The following is a 21,188-nucleotide window of genomic DNA, read 5'->3' as shown; positions in this document are numbered from 1 at the left end:
AAGAATATGCATATTCTTGATACCATTTGAAAGGAAACACTTTGAAGTTTGTGGAAATGTGAAATTAATGTAGGAGAATATAACACATTAGATCTGGTACCATCATCTTTGAAATGCAAGAGAAATGCAATAATGTATTATTCCAGCCCAGGCGCAATTTCTATTTTGGCCACTAGATGGCAGCAGTGTACGTGCAAAGTTTTAGACTGATCCAATGAACCATTGCATATCTGTTCAAAATGTTGTATCAAGACTGCCCAAATATGCCTAATTGGTTTATTAATACATTTTCAAGTTCATAATTGTACACTCTCTTCAAACAATAGCATGGTGTTATTTCATTGTAATAGCTACTGGAAATTGGACAGTGCTGTTAGATTAACAAGAATATATGCTTTCTGCCCATATCAGATATGTCTATGTCCTGGGAATTTGTTTTGTTACTTACAACCTCATGCTAATCACATTTGCCTATGTTAGCTCAACCGTCCCTCAGGGGGGGCAATGATCCCATAGAGGTTTTAAGAAATGGGAAAGATGTTGGGAAGACATCAAGCCATGCAACTGTGCCAAAGTCCCCTAATCCCTTTCAGGAGCCTTTTTATTCAACCTTGTCTGAAAAGTTTTCCATACAAAAGTGCAGGAAGTGGCCTCCCATGTGGCCTCCCAGTCTATGGCACTGCATCGCCACACTTATCACCACAGATCCAGGTTTAATCCCGGGCTGTGTTGCAGGCGGCCGCGACAGGGAGACCCATGAGGCGTCACACATTCGGGCCCAGCGTCGTCTCGGTTAGGGGAGGGTTTGACCGCCTGGGATGTTCTTGTCCCATTGTGCTCTAGCGACTCCTTTTGGCAGCCGGACGCATGCACGCTGACTTCGGTTGCCAGTTGTACGGTGTTTCTTCCTAACAAATTGGTGCGGCTGGCTTCCGGGTTAAGCCAGCAGTGTGTCAAGAAGCAGTGCGGCTTGTCAGGGTCATGTTTCGGAGGATGCAAGGCTCTCGACCTTCCCCTCTCCCAAGTCCGTATGGGAGTTGCAGTGATGGGACAAGACTGTAACTATCAATTGGATGTCATGCAATTGGAGAACAAAAAGGGGTAACATGTACAACAATACAATAAAATAAAATGAAGTCCAGGAAAACACAGGAGATTTCACATTCAAACTGGAAACAACTAAAACACATCATTGTTTTGGGGTTTTGTTGTGAGCTGAGAATAGAAAGTAAATTCCGCTCCCCTCTTCTGTCCCCCCCAGAGACGTTTCCGAATCAAGAGTGAACTCCTTACCCACAATGGGTCTGGAGGCTGTTCAGAAACTCAAAGCTAAAAACACTTGGGCCCTCAAGAAACTACCCCCCCTGAGGGCCTTCCAGCATCTGCAGAGTGCTGAGCTCACCTACCCCAGTCACTGCTGTGGACTGAGCAAAGTGAAGAGGAGGAGAGGGTAAGAAATAAATAACTTTTATACAACAGACCAGTTTCCCACGCTCCTGTTTCATGCTTCTTTCACTGATGTGTGTACACGTGTGTGTGCATGTGTCTGTGTGTGTACACGTGTGTGTGCACATGTCTGTGTGTGTGTGTGTGTGTGTGTGTGTGTGTGTGTGTGTGTGTGTGTTGGGGGGATGCTGAATTGGGTACTCAGAATAGGGAGAACAAAATAACTCTTCACACTACGATCTGCAGATGCTGTCAAGTGTGGTTTAAACAACGTTACAAAACACGTTTTTAGTAAAACACACATGGGAGCATGTGTGAAAAAGTGTATAAAAGTCCTCTTATATTTTTGCCATACATATTATTTGACCTTTGAAATCAATGGATGTGTGGATATCACATTTTGTTAGTTGCTTTAATTCAGGATTGCCCAACCCTATTTCCTGCTGAGCTGCACCTCCTATAGATTTTCAATCCAGCGTCAGTAGTAACTAACCTGATTCAGTTTATCAACCAGTTAAACATTAGAATCAGGTGTGCTAGATAAGGTTTGGAACAACAACACTAAGTGACAGTAGCTCTCCAGGAAAAGGGTTGGGCAGCCCAGTTCTAATTAAACATTTAAGTCCCAGTGTCCGTGGATGAATTATTTATCCCGGCCTTATGTCATCAAGCAACATGTATCCAGCTCATTGACTATTATAGAGCCAGCCTCTCCATATCCATAAGTCTCTCCTCTTTTCCTATACATGAGGAGTTATTTGTGGTGGAATTATTGTAATCAAGAAAGATAGACTTTTAACATTTCTCCAAAACAATTAAACTGTATTATTTAATTAGTGCAGTAATGGAGCTGGTCGGTAATCACCCCTGGAGGTGATCACTGAGAACTCAACCAGCTGGTCGGTAATCACCCCTGGAGATGATCACTGAGAACTCAACCAGCTGGTCGGTAATCACCCCTGGAGGTGATCACTGAGAACTCAACCAGCTGGTCGGTAATCACCCCTGGAGATGATCACTGAGAACTCAACCAGCTGGTCGGTAATCACCCCTGGAGGTGATCACTGAGAACTCAACCAGCTGGTCGGTAATCACCCCTGGAGGTGATCACTGAGAACTCAACCAGCTGGCCGGTAATCACCCCTGGAGGTGATCACTGAGAACTCAACCAGCTGGCCGGTAATCACCCCTGGAGGTGATCACTGAGAACGCAACCAGCTGGTCGGTAATCACCCCTGGAGATGATCACTGAGAACTCAACCAGCTGGTCGGTAATCACCCCTGGAGGTGATCACTGAGAACTCAACCAGCTGGCCGGTAATCACCCCTGGAGGTGATCACTGAGAACTCAACCAGCTGGCCGGTAATCACCCCTGGAGGTGATCACTGAGAACTCAACCAGCTGGCCGGTAATCACCCCTGGAGGTGATCACTGAGAAGTCAACCAGCTGGCCGGTAATCACCCCTGGAGGTGATCACTGAGAACTCAACCAGCTGGCCGGTAATCACCCCTGGAGGTGATCACTGAGAACTCAACCAGCTGGTCGGTAATCACCCCTGGAGGTGATCACTGAGAACTCAACCAGCTGGTCGGTAATCACCCCTGGAGGTGATCACTGAGAACTCAACCAGCTGGTCGGTAATCACCCCTGGAGGTGATCACTGAGAACTCAACCACCTGGTCGGTAATCACCCCTGGAGGTGATCACTGGGAACTCAACCAGCTGGTCGGTAATCACCCCTGGAGGTGATCACTGAGAACTCAACCAGCTGGTCGGTAATCACCCCTGGAGGTGATCACTGAGAACTCAACCAGCTGGTTTGAGCCACAGCATTTTATAGCAAAGTCCATCCTCCTTCAGTTTACATGACACAACATCATGTATGGAATGGGTCACAAGGTTAAGATTTGTATGAAAGATACAGTGCCTTGCGAAAGTATTCGGCCCCCTTGAACTTTGCGACCTTTTGCCACATTTCAGGCTTCAAACATAAAGATATAAAACTGTATTTTTTTGTGAAGAATCAACAACAAGTGGGACACAATCATGAAGTGGAACGACATTTATTGGATATTTCAAACTTTTTTAACAAATCAAAAACTGAAACATTGGGCGTGCAAAATTATTCAGCCCCTTTACTTTCAGTGCAGCAAACTCTCTCCAGAAGTTCAGTGAGGATCTCTGAATGATCCAATGTTGACCTAAATGACTAATGATGATAAATACAATCCACCTGTGTGTAATCAAGTCTCCGTATAAATGCACCTGCACTGTGATAGTCTCATGGGTCCGTCAAAAGCGCAGAGAGCATCATGAAGAACAAGGAACACACCAGGCAGGTCCGAGATACTGTTGTGAAGAAGTTTAAAGCCGGATTTGGATACAAAAAGATTTCCCAAGCTTTAAACATCCCAATGAGCACTGTGCAAGCGATAATATTGAAATGGAAGGAGTATCAGACCACTGCAAATCTACCAAGACCTGGCCGTCCCTCTAAACTTTCAGCTCATACAAGGAGAAGACTGATCAGAGATGCAGCCAAGAGGCCCATGATCACTCTGGATGAACTGCAGAGATCTACAGCTGAGGTGGGAGACTCTGTCCATAGGACAACAATCAGTCGTATATTGCACAAATCTGGCCTTTATGGAAGAGTGGCAAGAAGAAAGCCATTTCTTAAAGATATCCATAAAAAGTGTTGGTTAAAGTTTGCCACAAGCCACCTGGGAGACACACCAAACATGTGGAAGAAGGTGCTCTGGTCAGATTAAACCAAAATTGAACTTTTTGGAAACAATGCAAAACGTTATGTTTGGCGTAAAAGCAACACAGCTGAACACACCATCCCCACTGTCAAACATGGTGGTGGCAGCATCATGGGTTGGGCCTGCTTTTCTTCAGCAGGGACAGGGAAGATGGTTAAAATTGATGGGAAGATGGATGGAGCCAAATACAGGACCATTCTGGAAGAAAACCTGATGGAGTCTGCAAAAGACCTGAGACTGGGACGGAGATTTGTCTTCCAACAAGACAATGATCCAAAACATAAAGCAAAATCTACAATGGAATGGTTCAAAAATAAACATATCCAGGTGTTAGAATGGCCAAGTCAAAGTCCAGACCTGAATCCAATCGAGAATCTGTGGAAAGAACTGAAAACTGCTGTTCACAAATGCTCTCCATCCAACCTCACTGAGCTCGAGCTGTTTTGCAAGGAGGAATGTGAAAAAATTTCAGTCTCTCGATGTGCAAAACTGATAGAGACATACCCCAAGCGACTTACAGCTGTAATCGCAGCAAAAGGTGGCGCTACAAAGTATTAACTTAAGGGGGCTGAATAATTTTGCACGCCCAATTTTTCAGTTTTTGTTTTGTTAAAAAGTTTGAAATATCCAATAAATGTCGTTCCACTTCATGATTGTGTCCCACTTGTTGTTGATTCTTCACAAAAAAATACAGTTTTATATCTTTATGTTTGAAGCCTGAAATGTGGCTAAAGGTCGCAAAGTTCAAGGGGGCCGAATACTTTCGCAAGGCACTGTACTTATAATTCATAGCAGACAGAATCTGCTGTAAAAAACATGAGAACTCATTGTGTAGAGACCAGTGTCAGCCCCCCCCCCAACTCCATACTGGAGCCATCTCTCCCTGATTACCGTATAGAACAGAAACATTACCGTATAGAACAACAAACTCATGCACCGGAATGCGGTATCCTCAAAGACGTGGTAGATCTCCCAGAGGCCCATCCTCAGTAGAACACACACAGATGAGCTTTCTAACAACCCTTTATTCTGTTGCAATAAAACAACCATTTGATGCAATAAAAGTATTGTAACATAATCTTGCAATTTTCCTCTCATTCCCCCGTTTTGAGAGTCCTCTCAACTTAAAATAACATTTCAAGATTTGAGAACATTCATTCACGTGTAGAAAATGCATACATTCTACATAAACCAAGAAGCATAACAGCAATAACTCATGGGTTCCTGCACATGACCGGCTGCTGTATCACTGGCTCAGCTTCCTCCCAAGAAACTTAGCACTGACTCCCATTTCATCCTCCAACACTTACTCTAAGCACTCTACCAATTTGTCTGGGGAGGTTACGATACACAGTCACCTGCACGAACCCACGAAGAAAAACAGAAGATGCACACAGTTTATGAGATTCAAAGCTATATCTTCATAGACAGTGAAAAGCACAGCTTTTAATGCATAATGCAGTGCATGCAACAATGGAGTTTAATAAAATAAGCTTTAGTTATCTATCACACTCCAATGGATCAGCATGGTGGAAATAAGTATTTCCATCCCAGAAACCAAGATTAGCATATCTTGTTGGACATGTCCAGGTTGTGCCTCCTGGTTTAAGTAAAATGTATTCCGTTGGTGCCTAATGAACATGACCCAAGATAAGCATCATGACTCCACTATTTATAAGGCAATGCCTATTGATCAAATAGATTAGGATCAGTTTCACTCTCTGGGTCAGAGTTCACCCTCTCCATTCACCAGGGCATGCTGAGAATAGTGTCACCATATTTAATTCATAACAACAATCAAAACAATCAAATCATAATACATGAATTGCTTCACTCATATAGTTATTAAGATACTGAACTCAAATCAATCTTTCAGTTTCCAAATCATAATCAAAACCCAATTAATTATTCAACCAAAATGTAGAATGACATTGCTCAGTGATTCAAATTGGTCCTATCACTCAAAGTCAAAACCCCTGAAATTAACACACATCAACATTGGCAGAATGTACATTTATATTGACATCCAGTATAATTATCCTGTAATTCTACTATTACATTTCTTATCACGATTATAATACAGATCAGTATCTTAACGCATTCTTGATCTAAATGACTATAAATGTATGTAGTGTGCAGACCTCTACAATCAACCTATCTCCCCTTCAGGTACTCAATCTTCTGGCGTCTTCATTGTCCTCTTCTGACAGCTTTACTGTTCAAAGTGGATGGCCATGATAATGTCCCAATTTCAATGTCTCACCTGGGCCGCCACCACCCATTATGTCTTGTCCATTTGTCAACCAGTATACCAGCAACTTAAGAGACATTTGGAACAGAGTTCTCCCCATGCTCACTCCATGTGGACTTCTGTCACACTCCTGAGAAAAGACATGAGAGAAAAGCTAGCTCCGATCGGATGCTTTACACTGGTTGCTGGTTCAGGACTCAGGTCTCTCGGTAGAAGGGGTGTGGACAGGGTCGTATTGAGCGCCTTTGACGCTTTTCTTCAGCCAGTTAGAGTTTTTTTTTTTGAGGCACACACACTCTTCGGTCCAATTATCTCTTCCATGCATTAACACACCGACTGACGTCACCGCTCATGATAACCTCGAGAGGACAGCTCAGAACAACTGTTCAGTTCAGTTACATTTTGATTCAGGAAATCCAGACAAGCATTAACTATATGATCAATTATTACATTTACCAATTATTATTAATACCAATGTCTAAACATGTGTCAAAGAGAATAACAACACATTCTATTGAAATGTATTTTTTGAAATTGCTTTATACTCCCCTTCACACTGTCAACTACATCGCAGAGCCACAGGTTCAGGATGTTAGACCTATAACCCAACGGGAGAAATCCCAACAATCCGGCAGACCTAATCTGGTGAGATTTGTATCAGAACAGAACAAACAACACAAAAAAACACTTCTACACATATCACTCAATACACTCCCAAAATATCACTCATGTCGTGGAAACTTCAATCCAAAACCTCAGAGGACAGTTCCCTCCCCATTTTGACACATAACTCCCCATGTGAGTAATTTGTAACAACAACAAAAAAAAACTACTACTGGTCAGTAAATAAAATAACATAATTTAAAATAACAAAACCAAATTAAAATCACTACTCTTAAGAACTCCATAAAGAAAAATAATTGTACCAATACGGTCATAGGAAAATAGACCTAAGGCAGCCTACCCTTAGTCAAAGGCAACGCCCTCTCCTTCTTCCCATTGGTCCAAATCACAAATATGGCTGAGAACTAGAAACTTCATCATAATTATTAGTATTACAAATTACCTTCAAATCAGTATTACAAATGACCATAAACTCATTATCCAAATGGCTTTCCAATGAGGGTGATCAAACCACACTGGAAAGTCAGGGCAGAGGTCAGAGGTCATACAAACCCTTCAACGAAGTGTTTCTTATTATATTAGACATAAAGAAAAACATTTCATACATCTCGTATCCCAGGTTTCCAGTACATTTCTCTGTGAAAATAATTCATGAAAATAATTAAATAAACTCAGAAAATAAAAACTTCAGAAAATTCCACGTGTGTGCCCCTTTAAGATACCTTGGAACTAAGACTAATGGAAACTCATTAAACCTGTTATGGCAAGGAATTCCCCTCAGGGAACTCCACCCCCCATTCAGCTGAAAAGGTGGTGCGGGGAATGCAAAAATATTCTTTAGAAAACTTTCACACATTAAGTCCAGTACCTCAAATGAAAGATAAACATCTTGTTCACCTACCCATCATGTCCGATTTTTTAAAAATGTTTACAGTGAAAACACAACAAATATTAATGTTAGACCACCACCAAATCAAAGGGAAAACGCAGCCATTTTTTCCAGCCAAAGATAGAGTCACAAAAGCAGGATTAGAGATAAAATGAATCACTAACCTTTTGAAAATCTTCATCAGATGACACTCATATGACATGTTACACAATACATTTATGTTTTGTTCGATAATATGCATGTTTATATCCACAAATCTCGGTTTACATTGACGCCATTTTTTTTTTACGTTACGGAAAAAGCCTAACATTGCAATAATCTGAGACAGCGCTCAGACGTAAAAGTATTTCTCCTCCATGTTGGAGTCAACAGAAATACGAAATTACATCATAAATATTCCCTTACCTTTGATGATCTTTCATCAGAATGTAGTGCAAGGAGTCCTAGTTCCACAATAAATCGTTGTTTTGTTCCATAATGTCCAATACTAGTGTCCAAGTAGCTGCATTTGCTATCACTTTCAGCTCACATGCCCAAAAACTGACTGCTGGTCCAGGATAACTCGCACGAAAACTTCCAAAATATATATTCCAGGTCGAATAAACTGGTCAAACTAAGTAGAGAATCAATCTTCAGGATGTTATTATCATATATATCCAATAACGTTCCAACCGGATCATACGTTTTCATTTGCAGCCAAATGGAACGGCGGTGGCACCCAGAGAGAAATGCTCCACAGGAAAATGTCATTCTGTCGGGACACTGACTATTTCCCCTCCCATTCGGTCAAAGTTCACAGCAAATGCTCCATTCCACTTTCTACTAAATGAGGACATCTAGTGGAAGGCGTAGGAAGTGCTACCATATCTTGTTGGGAAAGGAGGGGCGATGATGTCAAAGTAGCCCCACATTGAGAATTTCACTTCTTGTTTGGAAGATTGCCTGCCCTATGAGTTCTGTTATACTCACAGACAAAATTCAAACAGTTTTAGAAACTTCAGAGTGTTTTCTATGTATATATTAGCAATCTAGGACAGAGTAGGATGCAGTTCACTATGGGCACGCAATTCATCCAAAGTGAAAATACTGCCCCCTATCCTCAACAAGTTAAATCCAAGGGAAATAGAACACACAGTAAATAAAACATAGTATTTTAAAAACACCAACAAATAGTCAGAATTGTTTTGAGTATCCTACTCAAAACAATTAAGAAACTACAGTGTTTCATTAAGTGAAATCGGCACCTAAAATAAACATTAAACACACCCGTAACCCCTTTCCAGTAATCTAATAATTTTAATCTGTTTCATTAATTTAGTAAAAATATAAACCTGTTGTTTAACAAATCTAGAACCTTCAAAAAGTTGGTGCTGTCTCATCAGCGTAATAGTCTAAATTAACTGTTCAGGCTGTACATTAATGATCTGCCTTCTGTCTGTACTAGGTCTGAAGTTCAAATGTATGCAGATGATACAGTGATATATGTGCATGCAATGAGCAAACAGCAAGCTGCACAAGAACTAACTACTGTAATGGTCCAGGTTCCAAAGTTGCTCTCAGGGACTCATGTTAGCATCTCAATGTAAAAAAAAAACAGTTTGCATGTTCCTCACAAAGAGGACAACTGATACCAGATGTCTATTTGTCAGGGGAGAAGCTCCAGTTATTATCCGATTTTAAGTACCTTGGCATCATACTTGATTCCAACCTTTTAAAAAGCAGGTGAAAAATGTTTCTAATAATTTCTAATACTACAGAGGTAGTAAAACTGTACTTCAAGTCCATGATACTCCCTCACTTAACATACTGCTTGACGAGTTGAGTCTATGCTTGTGGTACAACATTAAAACCCATTCAGTCTGTCTGCAAACAGGCTCTCAATCCTCAGGTTGTTTTTACAATATCTAATCGAAAATATGTCAACCGGAATGTAACTTCTTCCATAGGCGAGAGAAAGAAAATGGCTGTTGCGCATGAAAAACTCTGCTGGCACACAGCCATCAACATTGGGTTCTTTCTCGCTCATTTTTCAAAATAAAAGCCTGAAACTATGTCTAAAGACTTCACAGCTTGAGGAAGTCATAGGAAAAGGAATCTGGTTGATATCCCTTTAAATGGAGCGAAGGCAGGCTATGGAACATGGAGCTTTCAAAATAGAAGCCACTTCCTGGTTTGATTTTCCTCAGGTTTTCGCCTGCAATATCAGTTCTGTTATACTCACAGACAATATTTGTGACAGTTTTGGAAACTTTAGAGTGTTTTCTACCCTAATCTGACAATTATATGCATGTTCTAGATTCTGGGCATGAGTAATAGGCAGTTTCATTTTGGGTACGTTTTTCATCCAAAAATCTAAATACTGCCCCCTAGTTTATCCGAAGAGATTCTCACATGCACAAAAGGAATAGATTAGCAGTCAAACAAATTAAATCAACATCCATTGACTCAAATCCAGATCTGGCGCCTTGTAATAAAAGCAGAGCATATTTTCTTTAGAATTTAAGGGCAGTTTTCTCTAAATGTAATACCTGGACGGAAAATAATCCCATAAGCATTTAGACAGTCATATAACGCTTGTTACGGATACAGGTATTCTATGTGTGTATCCTGTGTGTGTGTGTGTGTGTATTTCTTTTCTCTCATTCTCCCCTCCTCACAGGTGGCAATCATCATTCCCCAATCAGTCATCAATCAGCCGCTAATCAGAAGACACACCTCCTCCTGTTTCCATTACCCTTGGTTTAAAAAAAAAACTGTCTGTTGTTTGCTCTAGAGCTCAGTCTCTCTGTCAATGCCATCGGTCTGTAGATCTCTCTGTCAATGCCATCTGTCTGTAGATCTCTCTGTCCATGCCATCTGTCTGTAGATCTCTCTGTTAATGCCATCGGTCTGTAGATCTCTCTGTCAATGCCATCTGTCTGTAGATCTCTCTGTCAATGCCATCTGTCTGTAGATCTCTCTGTCAATGCCATCTGTCTGTAGATCTCTCTGTCAATGCCATCTGTCTGTAGAGCTCTCTGTCAATACCATCTGTCTGTAGATCTCTTGTCAATGCCATCTGTCTGTAGATCTCTTTGTCAATGCCATCTGTCTGTACAGATGTACATTATTAATCATTTAGATCCATCCTTACTTCATCAAATCTCTAGTAATCGATTATACAGTTGAAGTCAGAGGTTTACATACACTTTAGCCAGATACATTTAAAATCAGTTTTCACAATTCCTGACATTTAGTCCTAGTAAAAATTCTGTCTTAGGTCAGTTAGGATCACCACTTTTTTTTTAAAGAATGTGACCTGTCAGAATAATAGTAGAGGGAATGATTTATTTCAGCTTTTATTTCTTTCATCACATTCCCAGTGGGTTAGAAGTTTACATACACTCAATTAGTATTTGGTAGCATTGCCTTTATATTGTTTAACTTGGTTCAAATGTTTGTGGTAGCCTTCCACAAGCTTCCCACAATAAGTTGGGTGAATTTTGGCCCATTCCTCCTGACAGAGCTGGTGTAACTGAGTCAGGTTTTTAGGCCTCCTTGCTCGCACACGCTTTTTCAGTTCTGCCCACAAATCTTCAATATGATTGAGGTTAGGGCTTTGTGATGGTCACTCCAATACCTTGACATTGTTGCCCTTAAGCCATTTTGCCACAACTTTTTCAAGTATGCTTGGGGTCATTGTCCATTTGGAAGACCCATTTGCGACCAAGCTTTAACTTCCTGACTGATGTCTTGAGATGTTGCTTCAATATATCCACGTAATTTTCTGTCCTCATGAAGACATCTATTTTGTGAAGTGCATCAGTCCCTCCTGCAGCAAAGCACCCCCACAACATGATGCTGCCACCCCTGGGCTTCACGGTTGGGATGGTGTTCTTCGGCATGCAAGCCTCTCCCTTTTTCCTCCAAACATAACGATGATCTTTATGGCCAAACAGTTCTATTTCTGTTTCATCAGACCAGAGGACATTTCTGCAATAAGGACGAACTTTGTCCCCATGTGCAGTTTCAAACCGTAGTCTGGCTTCTTTATTGCGGTTTTGGAGCAGTAGCTTCTTCCTTGCTGAGCGGCCGTTCAGGTTATGTCGATATAGGACTCGTTTTACTGTGGATATAGATACTTTTGTACCTGTTTCCTCCAGCATCTTCACAAGGCCCTTTGCTGTTGCTCTGGGATTGATTTGCACTTTTTGCACCAAAGTACGTTCATCTCTCAGAGACAGAACGCGCCTCCTTCCTGAGCGGTATGACGGTTGTGTGGTCCCATGGTGTTTATACTTTCATACTATTGTTTGTACAGATGAACGTGGTACCTTCAGGTGTTTGGAAATTGCTCCCAAGAATGAACCAGACTTTCTGAGGTCTTGGCTGATTTCTTTTGATTTTCCCATGATGTCAAGCGAAGAGGCACTGAGTTTGAAGGTAATACGTCCACAGGTACACCTCCAATTGACTCAATTTATGTCAATTAGCCTATTAGCCTATCAGAAGCTTCTAAAGCCATGATTTCATTTTCTTGATTTTTCCAAACTGTTTAAAGGCACAGTCAACTTAGTGTATGTAAACTTCTGACGCACTGGAATTGTGATACAGTGAATTATAAGTGATAAAGTCTGTCTGTAAACAATTGTTGGAAAAATTAAATGTGTCATGCACAAATTAGATGTCCTAACCAATTTGCTGAAACTGGTTTGTTAACAAGAAATTTGGGGAGTGGTTGAAAAAGGAGTATTACTGACTCCAACCTAAGTGTATGTAAACTTCCAACATCAAATGTACACACTGGATTTTGGAGAGGTGCAGGGAGCTGCCCCACTGGGCACTCAGGCAGCTTTGTTGCGGGGGGTTAAGTGCCTTGCTCAAGGGAACAACAGTAAGCAATGACAGCTAGGATTTGATACCAGCATCCCTTTGGTTGCCAGCTCATTTCCTGCCAGATTTGCTGGCTCTCGTGTTGAGAGAATGCCAAAAGTGTGCAAAGCTGTCATCAAGGCACCTTGAAGAATCTAAAATATATTTTGATTTGTTTAACACTTTTTTGGTTACTACATGATTCCATATGCCTTATTTCATAGTGTTGATGTCTTCACTATAATTCTATAATGTAGAAAATAGTACAAATTAAGAAACTCTTGAATGAGTAGGTGTGTCCAAACTTTTGACTGGTGCTGTTTAACAAGAGACAATTCTTTATGTAGTTTTGTAATTTTCCACCACAAGTCTTATGGTCTCTGAGGGTCTTCAATGGTTAAAGCCCCAACTGCTGTATAGTGTGTTGCTGCTGGTAATGGTATCGGGTTGGGTTTAAGGTTAAATCAAACAACATATAGAGACTGCTGTGTAATTGTATTAATTTAGTAGGGTTCTCACAACATTTTAGTCACTAGCCATCACATTTCTGGGCTTGTAGCAAAAGTCCTCATATGATAATTGCACCATAGGAAAAGCCCTCTCAGAGAGCTGTCATTGTTGGACTAATCAAGAGGAGCTGGGTTAAAGCTTTTGGTTGCTAAGAGATGTACAAACTGAGGTGCTTTCATGGCGGCCCTAACTTGTGAGAATGAGCACACAATTTGTCTTCATCATGAGCAAAAGACATTGGTTTTCTTCCCAAAGTTGGAAAAAAATGTGTGACCCATTTAATAAACACAAGAGAACAGAGAAATGGATGAAAGAGTGTGGTAGTAAAAGCAAGAGCAGTGGCATCTAGTGGACAACACCCGGTAGTTTCACACTGTATTGGGGAGAAATGCAAGGATCTTCAATGGCTAATTTTTCTGAACAGGAAAAAATAAAACATTGCATAGTATGAAATACCAATACTCCAAGCCACAGCTTCATAGTACTTGTCAAACAGAGAACTGATACTGTATACCGGCCATTGGGGTGGGCTTAGTGTGGGCTTTGGGGGGTCCATGGGTGGCTTTTGTCCGTTAACCATTGTTAAGAAAAGGTTTGGTCCAAATCCGATGTTGGGTACCATATTGAGTACGCTTAATTTCTCCGACTTCAAATCATCTTTCAACAAAATAAGGTTTCAGGAATGTTAATCTTATCTGTTTCTAACCACAGAAACAATTTCAGAACAATCTGAGATGATGGGTGTCGGAAACTTCCTTCTTGTGCTTTTTGAGGTGGAACGATTCTATACTTATTTCCCTCATTGTATTGGACCATGCTCATGTAGATATTTCATCTTCTAGACACGTGGAGTCCGTCATTTGCAACCTGACCAGCTCTACAAGACGACAACAATCAACTAGGCCCTCTGGAACCCCCTCTGAGGCCTACGAGGGGCAGCACCCCAAGCACCCTCATCCCACCAGCAGCAACCCTTCCCCCCGAGACCCCCAGCACCATTATCCCACCAGAAGCAGCCCCTCCCCCCGAGACCCCCAACACCTCCATCCCACCAGCAGCAACCTCTCCCCCCGAGACCCCCAACACCTCCATCCCACCAGCAGCAACCCTTCCCCCCGAGACCCCCAGCACCATCATCCCACCAGAAGCAACCTCTCCCCCCGAGACCCCCAGCACCATCATCGCACCAGAAGCAGCCCCTCCCCCCGAGACCCCCAACACCCCCATCCCACCAGCAGCAACCTCTCCCCCCGAGACCCCCAGCACCATCATCCCACCAGAAGCAGCCCCTCCCCCCGAGACCCCCAACACCTCCATCCCACCAGCAGCAGCCCCTACGACTACCAGTACTACTACGATAACTACAGCTGTCCCCCCTCCGGTGAGTGCTTCTACATAGTGTTCCCTACGGAGGGCCCAGACGAAGGCTTTGACTATACCCTGTGCGATGACGACAGGGAGGACCAGGGGGTCCCCTGCACCCCTCTGCCCGATGCCTTCAACCCCTGTGAGGACGTGATGAGCCTGGGCTTCCTGCGGGTGTCTGTTTGGCTGGTTAGCTTGCTAGCCGTTCTGGCTAACCTCTTGTTCCTGCTCATCCTGCTGACCAGCCACTACAAACTGACCATCACCCGCTTCCTCCTGTGCAACCTGGCCATGGCAGATCTCTTCATGGGTGTGTACCTCTTGCTCATCGCATCTGTGGACCTCTACACGCGCTCCCAGTACCACCACTACGCCATTGACTGGCAGACTGGTGCCGGATGCCAACTGGCTGGGGTGCTCACAGTGTTCGCCAGCGAGCTGTCGGTCTACACGCTGACTGCCATTACTCTCCAGCGCTGGCACGCCATCACCTTCGCCATGAGGCCCGAGAGGAAAGTGCGACTACGCCACATAGTTGTGCTAATGCTAGCCGGATGGCTGCTCTGCCTGGTGTTAGCCGTGCTACCGCTAGCTGGCGTTAGCAGCTACCAGAGGGTTAGCATCTGCTTGCCCATGGACACAGACTCAACCGCGGCCATGGTCTACGTGGTCACCCTGCTAATGCTGAACGTGCTCGCATTCGTGTTGGTGAGCGTGTGCTACGTACACATCTACTGCATGGTGCACAACCCACAGCACCCGTCGAGCCGAGGGGACGCCAGCATGGCCAAACGCATGGCCGTGCTTATCTTCACCAATTTCCTGTGTCTGGCACCCATCTCCTTCTATGGCCTGTCTGCTGTGCTGCACCACCCACTCATCACCGTCACCGACTCCAAGGTCCTCCACATCACTCCTCTTTTTATCCATTTATTCATCCTATCATCATCATCATCATCCATCCATCCTCTCATCATCATCCATCCATCCTCTCATCATCATCCATTCTCTCTTTACCATCATCCTCTGATCATCATCATCTATCCATTCTCTCATTATCATCATCATCTCATCATTCATCCTCATCTTCATCATCAACTTGATAAATCTGCTCATCATCATCCTCATTTATTCACTCATATTTTTATCTCTCTCTCTCTCCCAGGTGCTGCTGGTGATATTTTACCCTTTGAACTCATGTGCCAACCCCTTTCTGTACGGTATCCTGACACGAGCCTTCCACGGGGACGTCCTGATTCTGCTGAGCCGCTTGGGGCTGTGTCAACGGCAGGCCCAGCTCTTCCGAGGAGCGCAGTTCGATGTGGGCCGCCCCGCTGGGGGAAAGAGGCGCCAAGGGGTCCCCCGTCTTGGAGCCCACATACCCCAGATCCTGGAGCTCCGCAAGAGGCAGAGACCGTAATGACACCAAGGAGCAGGTCATCGAATTGGAGGGTCCCAACGCGATGTCAAGCACCAGGGAGAATTACAACCACAGCTGAGAGGCTGGATTTTGTTGGTTCTCCAGTTGAATGGTGGTTCCCGTACCTTTCGGACAGACAAAACCATGTATCAGGTCCCAATTAAGGGCTGGATTCAATCCATATTGCAGAAGTATCACGGAAGGTCTACATTCAAATGTAAAGGTAATCTTTGTTTGAGCCGACATATGCAGCGTTTATAGTGAATGCAGTCTCTGTGAATGCAGGAACATTGCCTTTCAATTTCAATGTGTATCTTCCGCAATACGGATTGAATTGAGCCCTTAGTCTTGATCCGTGATCTAAGCGTGACTGGCCATTATGACCAACCAGGAATTGTAAATTGAGGAGCTTGACTGGCCATTATGACCAACCAGGAATTGTAAATTGAGGAGCTTGACTGGCCATTATGACCAACCAGGAATTGTAAATTGAGCAGCGTGACTGGCCATTATGACCAACCAGGAATTGTAAATTCAGGAGCTTGACTGGCCATTATGACCAACCAGGAATTGTAAATTGAGGAGCGTGACTGGCCATTATGATCAACCAGGAATTGTAAATTGAGGAGTGTGACTGGCCATTATGACCAACCAGGAATTGTAAATTGAGGAGCGTGACTGGCCATTATGACCAACCAGGAATTGTAAATTGAGGAGCTTGACTGGCCATTATGACCAACCAGGAATTGTAAATTTAGGAATTGGACATGGAATGTAAATGGCCCTTTTAATATATATATTGTGTTGTTTTTAAATTCGTGTTGTATATTGCATTTCTGAGTTGACTAGAATGAAACTAAAGCAGAGGTGCTACTCACCTTGTTTGAGGAACATTGGAGAGAACAAATCAACAGGAAAAAACTGAATATGCAAGACCAGCTAGAGGTGTGTAGTAGAGAACCAGCTAGAGGTGTGTAGTAGAGAACCAGCTTAGAGGTGTGTAGTAGAGAACCAGCTAGAGGTGTGTAGTAGAGAACCAGCTTAGAGGTGTGTAGTAGAGAACCAGCTAGAGGTGTGTAGTAGAGAACCAGCTAGAGGTGTGTAGTAGAGAACCAGCTAGAAGTGTGTAGTAGAGAACCAGCTAGAGGTGTATAGTAGAGAACCAGCTTAGAGGTGTGTAGTAGAGAACCAGCTTAGAGGTGTGTAGTAGAGAACCAGCTAGAGGTGTGTAGTAGAGAACCAGCTAGAGGTGTGTAGTAGAGAACCAGCTTAGAGGTGTGTAGTAGAGAACCAGCTTAGAGGTGTGTAGTAGAGAACCAGCTAGAGGTGTGTAGTAGAGAACCAGCTAGAGGTGTGTAGTAGAGAACCAGCTTAGAGGTGTGTAGTAGAGAACCAGCTAGAGGTGTGTAGTAGAGAACCAGCTAGAGGTGTGTAGTAGAGAACCAGCTAGAGGTGTGTAGTAGAGAACCAGCTAGAGGTGTGTAGTAGAGAACCAGCTAGAGGTGTGTAGTAGAGAACCAGCTAGAGGTGTGTAGTAGAGAACCAGCTAGAGGTGTGTAGTAGAGAACCAGCTAGAGGTGTGTAGTAGAGAACCAGCTAGAGGTGTGTAGTAGAGAACCAGCTTAGAGGTGTGTAGTAGAGAACCAGCTAGAGGTGTGTAGTAGAGAACCAGCTAGAGGTGTGTAGTAGAGAACCAGCTAGAGGTGTGTAGTAGAGAACCAGCTAGAGGTGTGTAGTAGAGAACCAGCTAGAGGTGTGTAGTAGAGAACCAGCTTAGAGGTGTGTAGTAGAGAACCAGCTAGAGGTGTGTAGTAGAGAACCAGCTAGAGGTGTGTAGTAGAGAACCAGCTAGAGGTGTGTAGTAGAGAACCAGCTAGAGGTGTGTAGTAGAGAACCAGCTAGAGGTGTGTAGTAGAGAACCAGCTAGAGGTGTGTAGTAGAGAACCAGCTAGAGGTGTGTAGTAGGGAACCAGCTTAGAGGTGTGTAGTAGAGAACCAGCTTAGAGGTGTGTAGTAGAGAACCAGCTAGAGGTGTGTAGTAGAGAACCAGCTAGAGGTGTGTAGTAGAGAACCAGCTTAGAGGTGTGTAGTAGAGAACCAGCTTAGAGGTGTGTAGTAGAGAACCAGCTTAGAGGTGTGTAGTAGAGAACCAGCTTAGAGGTGTGTAGTAGAGAACCAGCTTAGAGGTGTGTAGTAGAGCACCAGCTAGAGGTGTGTAGTAGAGCACCAGCTAGAGGTGTGTAGTAGAGAACCAGCTAGAGGTGTGTAGTAGAGAACCAGCTAGAGGTGTGTAGTAGAGAACCAGCTGGTATCCTCGGACTGTCTGAGTGTGTTAGATATATTGTTTTTGCAGAGGCTTTACAAGGGCTCTCTTAACACGTGGAATTTGAATTGTGTGCCCTCGTAATTTACATAGGTGAAATTGACAGCAAAGCTATAGGCTTCTGTTGGGCTGAACCTTCAGAGTCCATGTATGCACTTTAGAACGTGTTAATTATAGCCCAGGCTTTTTTCCCCGTTTTTGTTTGGCAATTTTTGTCATGTTAAATATTGGCCACTATCGGGAGCCACCCTCAGTAATACCCACATACATTTATAACAGTCACTTTACTTACATTTACATTGTAGTCATTTATCAGACGCTCTTATCCAGAGTGACTTACAGTTCACAGCCACATACATATCACAGGCATAGAAATTACATTTTTACTCTAACTTAGCTATCAGTAGAGTCAGAGCTAGAAGGTCTTGTAGTGGATACGACTGGAAGCCAGTGGAGTGTGCGGAGGAGCAGGGGGACATGAGAGAACTTGAGAAAGTTGAAAACCAGGGGTTGGATGGCACAAGCCTGGAGCCCAGCCAACTGTGAGTTGCAGTAGTGCAGATGGGAGATGACAGGTGCCTGGATTAGGACCTGCGCCGCTTCCTGTGTGAGGTGGGGTCATACTCTACGGATGCTGTAGAGCACGAACCTGCAGTAGCGAGTCACTGATGTTTTACAGAGAACGACACAGTGTTATCCAGGGTCACGCCAAGGTTCTTTGCACTCTGGGAGGGCGACACTGGAGTTGTCAACCGGGATGGAGAGGTCTTCAATTTGTACCTTTTGCATCATTCCTTTAACCTTTCTGTCCTCTGTCATGTCCTTGTCGTTGTTCCTGAGGGTCACTAGCATTAGTGGATTATATTAGGCTAACGTTAGGCTAACGTCATTATGGAACTCAGACCACCACATAGCAGGTTAAACCTGGCACCTGGCTAACGGTTCACAACGGCTGGAAGGTTGCCATACAGTTCCATGATTGGTGGGAATTATGGTAGATTTATAGGACTGATGTTCAACCCCTATTTACATGTTTTATCCACCTTCCAATATTATATGGATTGAATTTGAATATGATAACTTTCAGGATGAATCAAACCACTGCATTTTTCATTCATCAATATATTTATTGCGTAAATGATCTCAAAACCCGTTTTATTTCATGAATCATACATACTATCCTGACCCTAAAATGCCCCTAAATAATCTACAAAACCAGAGTATCTACGGAGACGAATATGCATAGATGGCATTCTTTCATTGATCCCTATTTTCTGAACCCATTCTCCCCCAAAAATGTTGTGTGTATTGACAAAATACAAATTAGAAGGTACACTGTATTTAAAGGGATGGCTTAAAATAAATGTACTGAAATCCCTACTGAATGAAAACTCCACGAGGAAATCTGTTGGCCACCAAGTGGGAGGGTTTTCAGCAGTTGAATTCCATTTATTCAGCATGCAAAATGGAACCACGCCTGCAAAGCCTGTTATGTGCCTTCATAAGGTAAGTCTCAACACAAACTACTGAGAAGTGACTAAGAAATCCCAATCAGTCCCTTTATGAACACAGGTGAGAAAGTGAGGTTCAAAAATCTTCTATACAAGAGCGAGGTAATGTTGATTACCCTCACTGTGTAGCATGCATACATCTCCATTCAGTGCATAGTAAGTAATGCCGAACTTGGCTCACTCGTACCATATAGTATCACACTCAGATACACATACCAGCGGCGCCGTCTATTGGCTTGGCAACATCTCATAACGTCTTCCTTCACACAACAAATGAAGATAACTCCTCATAAACAGGAGAACTGGGGTTAGACCCTTGCCAATGAAAACATTACACTGTTAACAAAAAAATATAACTGTGTACTTATTTAAAGTACTTTCAATAAGCATCAACTTTAAAGTCAATAAGAAGGCTAACCTCTTACAAAATATATATATATATTGTGGCAAAGAAGGCGGTCGAGTGGCAGATATATGAGAGCAGAACTAATAATCGGGCTCTGCCTGATCACTAAAATGGCCACCCCGATCAGAACTACAGATCACAAAATGGCCGACTCCCAAAACTACAAGTCCCAGAAGCAAGGGGAACTCTTGTCGGTGGAGCCGACCCACAGATAAGGGTCAAGAAAAACCAGGGGGGACTGGAAGGATCTATGAACCGTAGAGAAAGAGACAATAGAGATTGGCTGGATTTGCCGTGTATGAGCTGGACTATTTTGGACTTACCTGTTGACGTTTGAACCTGTACCTACCGAGAACCCGATTAGTGTACCGAACCCTGCTATCCTTGACCTTGCCCTTGGCCTGGGTGGGCCAGGACGGAGAAACAAACACACAGGTACTGTCCTGTTCGAAAGAACTCTCATTCTGGGGTGATTTGGTGACAGTTTTCCACTTAATTTGTGTCAAACGCTCATAACCTTAAAGAGGCTTGCCACAATATATAGAATCTTTTAGATTAAACCGCTTGGAACTACCCATCCCGGATCTGGAGAATTGTCATCAACTGACACTAATTAGCATAACGCAAAGGACAAAAAATATTACTAGAAAATATTCATATTCATGAAATCACAAGTGAAATATAGTGAAACACAGCTTAGCCTTTTGTTAATCACCCTGTCGTCTCAGATTTTTAAATTATGCTTTACAGCCAAAGCAAGACAAGCATTTGTGTAAGTTTATCGATAGCCTAGCATAGCATTATGTCCAGCTAGCAGCAGGAAGC

General features: G+C 43.1%; 1 protein-coding gene across 1 annotated transcript in view; it reads left to right on the top strand.

The window, feature by feature from the left end:
- The window catches only part of LOC110504248 (thyrotropin receptor-like), a 51,649-nt gene extending 31,287 nt beyond the window's left edge, over positions 1–20,362 (top strand). Inside the window, exons 8-10 of the mRNA XM_036962736.1 lie at positions 1,262–1,450; positions 14,181–15,603; positions 15,869–20,362. Of these exons, the coding sequence (XP_036818631.1) occupies positions 1,262–1,450; positions 14,181–15,603; positions 15,869–16,123 (1,867 nt within the window). The 3' untranslated portion in view covers positions 16,124–20,362. The remainder of the gene's footprint in view (positions 1–1,261; positions 1,451–14,180; positions 15,604–15,868) is intronic.
- The last annotated feature ends 826 nt before the right edge of the window (positions 20,363–21,188 follow it).

Source organism: Oncorhynchus mykiss, chromosome 25, assembly GCF_013265735.2.
Source record: "Oncorhynchus mykiss isolate Arlee chromosome 25, USDA_OmykA_1.1, whole genome shotgun sequence".
NCBI lineage: Eukaryota > Metazoa > Chordata > Actinopteri > Salmoniformes > Salmonidae > Oncorhynchus > Oncorhynchus mykiss.
Note: the sequence above shows the minus strand (reverse complement) of the source record. Positions and strands in the feature narration are given on the sequence as shown.